The sequence below is a fragment of the Argiope bruennichi genome, chromosome 3, assembly GCF_947563725.1.
Source record: "Argiope bruennichi chromosome 3, qqArgBrue1.1, whole genome shotgun sequence".
NCBI lineage: Eukaryota > Metazoa > Arthropoda > Arachnida > Araneae > Araneidae > Argiope > Argiope bruennichi.
The window spans coordinates 23,818,453-23,825,817 of NC_079153.1; the positions used below are offsets into that span (position 1 = coordinate 23,818,453).

The 7,365-nt window shown below is 30.6% G+C and overlaps 1 protein-coding gene across 1 annotated transcript; it reads right to left on the reverse strand.

The window, feature by feature from the left end:
• Positions 1 to 726: 726 nt before the first annotated feature.
• Positions 727 to 2,690, reverse strand: LOC129962552 (uncharacterized). The gene is made up of 3 exons (XM_056076312.1): positions 1,733 to 2,690; positions 1,419 to 1,616; positions 727 to 1,292 (listed from the first exon to the last, which is right to left on the reverse strand). Exons 1-3 carry the CDS (start codon positions 2,279 to 2,281, stop codon positions 744 to 746), a joined length of 1,296 nt encoding a protein of 431 aa, XP_055932287.1. The 5' UTR covers positions 2,282 to 2,690; the 3' UTR covers positions 727 to 743.
• Between the last annotated feature and the right edge of the window lie 4,675 nt (positions 2,691 to 7,365).

Genomic DNA, 7,365 nt, shown 5'->3' on the forward strand with positions numbered 1-7,365 from the left:
TTTTAAAACTTGAAATAGAATTGAAAGAATAAGTTTTGATGTTTTTAATGTCATGCACAACAACATTAAGATGCTTATTTAAATTCCATACACTAACATAAGCTTTATCACATTCTGTACAAAAATACAATTCATGCTTCTTGTCACCAGTACATCTTTTTGTGTGTTCATTAAAATATTCATTACCACTATAAAATCTACCGCACTCTAGACACAACTGGGGAGAATTTTCACATTTATCAGTTAAATGCTGATTATCTAAAGTTGTTTTGACTGGCACTAAACATAATTTGGGCTTTTTTACAATTTCTGCTTGAGAGCTAACACTAGCCTCCAATAAATTATTACAATTGCTTTTTGGTAAAACATCACAAATCTTTGGTTCACAGCGTTTTAAATGATTTGCAAAAGAGGATCGAGGAATAAAATTTTAAGTATACCTCACATTTTTTAGGATAAGTACTCTTAACGCGTTCTACACATTTATATTTTCTTAAATGCTTTGAAAATGATGACTTGGACATATAAGTTTTCCCACAATAATCACAAGTCTTTGAATATGAGAAATTTTGAGCACCTCCTCCAGTGATATTTATTTTTTTTTAAATTTAGAGCCAAAACTATATCTGTCCTATTTTCTTCTTTACAATTATCTAGTAACACTGCAAATTTATTTGTTGTAGGAATACTGCAAATAACATTTTCATAGATATTTTTGTCACATTTTGAAAAAATATTTTTACTTATCTTAGTAATTCTTGCCTTTCCAAGTTTGTTAGAAGCACATGCTGGCCGACACTGGGCTGGGGAAATACGAGGAGCTCCTGGTTCAGAGTGGACTGGAGATGTGCGAGCAGGTTCTGGTTCAGAGTGGGTTGGCAGAGTGCATGCAACAACTGACTGACTGCATGTTGGAAGAGAGGAAACAGCAGCAGGTAGAAATGGTGGAATAACAGGTACATAAAATGGAGGATAGGACACAGCAACAGAATGGAATGGTAAGAACTGAACCATAGGCACATAAGAAACAATAGGTACAAGAAATTAAACATGACCAGTAGGAGGCACAGGCAGAGAGAGTAGGAGGTACATGCAGAGAGGCTGGGAGAGTAGGAGGCACAGGCAGAGAGGGTTGAGACTGCACAAGCTGAAACAGATGGGCGTACCAAAGGCCAAGAAGCAGGATGTTTAGACCAAGATGATAAAAATGAAGATTGCCTTGAGGAAGACAATGCAGGAAACTCAGTAGAATCAAAAATGAATTTAGGAGCAATTGATTGGCATTTTTGATCCTGTAAAAATTATATAAGAAAAATGAAAAACAGATCTTTTAAAACAACTCTGGACATTAAAAATATCAATATAAATAATCAGATAACAGATGCATTTATATTATATATATATATATATACACATACCTTTAGAGAAGCTGATGGAAAAGAAGAAACATATGAAGGAACTGGGTCAACAAAAGTTGGTACCTCGCTACAAGGCACAGCAGAATCAGAATGCTGTGTCCATGATGATAAAAATGAAGGCTGATCACAGGAAGGCAATGGAGGAAACTCCAAAGAATCCAAAATATATCCCGAGGTGATCAACTGGCAATTTTTCCTCTACAAAAGTTAAACAAAAGTCAAAATAAATACAAATATTTTTCCAACTTTCATCAGTACTTAAAAAATATATATTATTATAAAAATTGCATATAAACAATAATATTCATACATACCTTTCGAGATGCATTATCTGAAGAAATGCATTTCTTTAAAAACCTACAGAAATAATTGGCCAAGCGAAGATCACCACATTTATTAGGATGTAAACCATCTTTTCCCAGGAAACCAGACCAGGATGGCTCGTTAGAACTGCAAAAGATAAAAGCATCTTCATTATGGCACAACTTTTCTAATGCTTTATTTACAGCTTCAATCTTATGGTTTAAGATTTTTATATGTTCAACAGTTTTCCAGTAATCGTTTTCAAAGTAATTAAAATCTCTAGGAATGATGCTGGAGAAAATAATTCTTGCCTTTGGATTGACTCGTAAAATCTCATTAGCCAGTGACCTATACTTTTGAAGTATTATTTCTACACTATCAACTGATATGTTATTGGTGCCCACATGCACTAAAATCCAATCATAGTGTTTCTTTATTTTAGAAATTCTACTGGTTAACCTCTCAATGGTTGTTCCTCGGTAAAAAATAACATCCAAATCCTCAGATAAATGCGCTTCCAAGCGTTTAATCATCGAATCTCCAATCAAAAGAATATTCATTGTGACACAGTTATATATTCTAAACTGATTTCCTTATAACAAATGACTAATAGCAATAAATATCTGAATAATATGCACACAGATAAGCTAATCCAAGATCAAATAGAGCAAAGTCAATACAATACTGAAATATTTCCAAATTCTGCTAGCTACCACATGAATGATACACTTTCTACTGTAAGACAATAAATAACTAGTTACTAAAAAACATTTCTATACAATGTACTCAAAAAAATGTATGAATGACAATAAATAAAATGACAAAAGCACTAGTAAAATTCCTCTCACTATTTAACCCTAATTAACACTATAATTAAACAGAAAAATATGACAAACAATCAATGAGAAATAAATATTTAAGGCTATGCAATTAAATTTAGATACACATATTACATGAAAAAACAAAATATCAAATAACACTAATCAATAGAGGTGGGTCGTTCGCGAACGAACGGGTCGAAAAAAACGGGTCCTTTAAGTGAACGAACTGAATCGAGTCGCTGTCTTCTGAGTAAGTCGTTCGTTCTCGAACGACTGTGTGGACCCGGCTATTTTCGTTCATTAGCTGTGTGGACCTGGCTATTTCCGTTCTCGAACGACTGTGTGGACCCGGCTATTCCCGTTCATTAACTGTGTGGACCTGGCTATTTCCGTTCGCGAACGACGGCGTGGAACTTGCTAATTTCACGCGTGAACCTCCTACAGATAAGGAGACAAATGCGGGAACGGCGGAAATGGCACCTGATTATTTTCTTCCCCTTTTCTCAATAGGGTCGTAAAACGGTGCGGGGCGATTTTGTCTTTTTAACAGTGGTTGCTTCCGTTCCCCCTGTCACTGTAGATTGGTGTTTCCAAAAATTATTTGATGGTAGATGCTTAATTTACAGTACGCTTTCTGCAGCTACTAAAATCTCTTGCTAAAATGCCGGGTTATCGGAAAGTTTTAATTCAAAAAGAAATTAATAAAACACTCTGTGAAGATTTAGATGAATCTGATTTGATATAAGTGATGAGGAAGATGCTGAATTTGACATTTCAAATTCTTTTCAAGAAGAAAATATTTCTACTTTGTTAGAAAATGATTCTGATCGCGAGGACTATATTGAAGTTCCTGAAAATAGATAACTCGGGACAGATTATTGAATAGAAATCAAATTTGATAGAAAATAAAATTATTTCCATTCCGAAATTCGACCAACTTTTAGGCCCAACACATAATTTACAAATATCGGAAAGTATGTAAAAATAATAAATTAAAAAAATAAGTGAATTAAAATGCTTATTGTTTCAAAAAACTGTGTTTAAAATAGTATTAATTATTTTTCGAGGCTCAATCTTCTCCCTACCAGTTCTTGAAGCAGTTTTAATTATAAAATAACAAATTAAATATTCCTTCCTTAAAGAATTTTGTAAATCATTTGAAAATTGGCTGATATTATATCTTTTGTGCATTGCTTAAATCAACGAACATAATTTTAAAAAAATGCTAACAAACGTTCTCATCTAACTATTATTGTGGGTATGCAGAATCGTTTGGAAGTGAAATAAGAGGTTTTGATTTGGATAATTTTGAGAGGATACCTGCAAATTTTAATTGGTATATATCCACCAAAAAAATAATATTTTTTTCCATAAAATATTATTTGCCCTGTGTTACTATTCTATCATTTTAAATGAATAAATTTAGTAATTTTTTAAAATTTACATTGTTAATGAAGTTATTTCTTAGATTTGAATCTACATATATCCTAATAAGTTTTCAACATTAGAATATTATTCTCTTTATATTCTAATAAAAGCAATTGCTTTGGGAATTAAGTAATACAAAATTAAAATTTATAAGAATTGTTAAGTACTTACAGTAAGTTATTTATATCAATAACTTTTAAAATAAACAGGAAAAAAAAGACGAAAAAAAAAAAAGAAAAAAAACTCTTGAATGATTAAATTTTCTGATGCAGCAATGATTTTAATAAATATGCAAATATACTATTTCAATGTTATATTTCAACATCAAACGCGTCTTTCCGTAATTAATAAATTATAATCAAACACAGCGATAAAAAAAAATGGAACGTCTGGAAAATCTTTATGTGAAACTATAAAGTATTATTAAATTTTGTATGAAATTTCTCTTCTTATATAAAGTCTTGTCGTGATCGATGCTTAGCATAAAGCCATTGAAATTAGGAGCATGAAATTTGGGAAGTTGTTTTTTTGCACGTTAGAGGCATACTAAAAACGGATTTCTCAAACTTTTAATTCAAAATTTACTTTAAAAAATAGAATTGTAATGTGTTTTTATCAAAACATCAAAGCATATTATCGCATAAAAATTATTTTAACACCGTTTTAAAGGTTAAAAAAGAGTCGCATTTGAATAATAGAAATTTTGTTTGGTTGAATGTAATTTTTTAAAAATAATTTCTGAGAAATAAGTGGACACAGTTTATAACAAATACTTTTATTATAATGAAATTCAAAATGCTATTTCTTGTTCGAATCATTGAATCGTATTATTTTGCTGATGTTAAAATAATTATAAAAGAAGAAAAAGGCCTTTATTCTTATTTCTATTTGGTTAAAATTGCTTTTATGTTATACGCAAAAGCACTTTGAGCTAGATGGATGAAATTTGGTATGCGGTCTTCACACCTAACTTGTAGATTTCGATCAAATTTTCTGCAACATCTGTGTATAGGAAATCTGTCTATCTGATTGTTTCAAATATAAGTTAGCATGGTAACTACAAAACGAAGAGAGCTAGATAGTTTGGTACACAGATTTAGTATCTATTGTATAAACATCTGTCAAATTTTGTGCTAAAACCAACAAGGGATTCACCGCATGTCGGTCTGTACTTTCAGATATATGTAAACGCTATAACTCAAAAATAACTAATTTGAACTAAAATAATCAAATTTGGTATGTAATTTTGTGACTATAAGTGTAGTTTTGAGTAAAAATTTTGTTTTAATCATTTCTATTAAAAAGGATTTTAAAAACTTATTTAGAACTTGGCACTTTTCTATAATCAATTTCATGGTAGTTTAGGCAGTCGTATGATGATAACCATAGGTAAGCTTTAGTTTTTAGCTCTTTATAAGATTGCAAATAAAATTACTTAATTGAACGAGCATTACTTACTTAATAGAATGAGTAAGAATGATTATTTAATACTCTTTCTATCCCAGCCATGTTTGATCGTAATAGTTGTTGCTTCTATAAAAATCACACACAAAATTTGTGGTCATATTGAAAATGCATCATTTGTGCTTCTTTCTACATCACTATCGGCATTTTCAGAAATGTTTATGTATATTTTATTTTAATTTTAAGAAATGTTGGAAAAGCTCATAAATCTTTATTGTTAATCTTATAAAAGTTTACTTAATTTTTTTGGTATTAATATTTTTTTCATTTATATAATTATTTCTATGTTTTTATCAAATCCAAAAAAGCATAATTTTACAATAGAAGATATTGTGCAAATAGAAAAATAAATATTAAAATTTAATAATAAGATTTTTTTCATTAAAAATTATATATTGTTATAAAATTAAAAAAAAAAAAATTCTATGATTAGAAAATATGCAGTTTACATATGCATACTTATACAAAGGTGATTAAAAGTACTTTATTTTTGTAGCAGATTGTCACTACGCACCCTGTAAGGCAAGAACAATCTTTTACTTATCATATTATAAATTATTAAATGATAATTTAAGATATATTTTTCTACTAAAGAGTGAACATAAAAGATGCAAGTAACCATATATAAGAATAAATGTAATAGTATCGCTCTTAAACAATAAAAATCTAATGAAATTTGTGCAAGTATAAAACAATAGAAATATCAAAATTCTAAAAGCTCGAGTTCTAAATGAATCCTGCCCTCAATTACGTAGACACGACTATTGGCATATATTCCAGGAAGTAAAAATAAATAAATAAAATTTAAAAATAAAAATAAAAGCTGGATAAATAAATATATAACTAAATGATGATTTATAATGTTACTTTAAAATTTATTGAGCAATATTAAAATGATGCAATATCTCGTAAGACGAAATACTTTTATACTTAGTAAACAGTGGTGAGCTTAATTTTTTATGGAATTATCTAAACGTAATAGGAAACTCCGTATTGCCAAAATAACCAATCATGAAAGATATTTCATAATAAAATAAAAAGTAAAAACGGAAATAAAAAAAACGCCTTTAAAAAAACCATTAATTAACACTGTAATCTCAGGCAGTAGAATAACAGAAATGATCAAAATTACAAAGCCTGTTCCTTCATTCCGACCTGCGAGAGGGGAAGAAAATCATTAGAAGTCACCTTTCTTTACGAGACTCAATACAACCGGAAATTTCCGGTTTGGCCAGTGACGTAATGAGTCAAAAGCAACAAAGTCGTTCGTTCTCGAACGAAAGAGCCTAGTTCATTCGTTCTCGAACGAAAGAGCCTAGTTCTTTCGTTCCTGAACGAAAGAGCTAATTCATTCGTTCTCGAACGAAAGAGCCTAGTTCTTTCGTTCGCGAACGAAAGAGCCTAACTCATTCGTTCGAAGAGTCGAAATCGTTCCCGAACGACCTGAAACGAACGGGTCAAATTGGTGAACGAACGATTTTGAGCCGAATCTTTCAAATGAACGACATTTCCCATCACTACTAATCAAACTCCTCGTTTACTCTTAACCCTAATTAGCACTATCTTAAAAACAACAGTTTTAAGTAAACGAAAAAAATTATAACAAATTTTCTTAAAGAGATTAAATAAGAAAATAAATAAAAATAAGGCCTGTAAGAGTTTTCTTCAAAGTGAATCACTCGCTGACAATCGTTAATCCTTCTTTCCTCTTGAAACAAAGAACGAATACTAATGAATCGGCACACTCAGTGACAGAATGATTAACACGTGATGATAACGATAACAAACTGCGATTTCGTTTCATAACCTCGGTAGGACAACTCCGTCACTTTTGGCAGCGTGCCAATAGACTTACTACCGGGAGTAAAAACCACATGGAATTAAGGGATAATGGCCTCTGTTGCCAAAAATCCCATTCTCATCCCATTTCA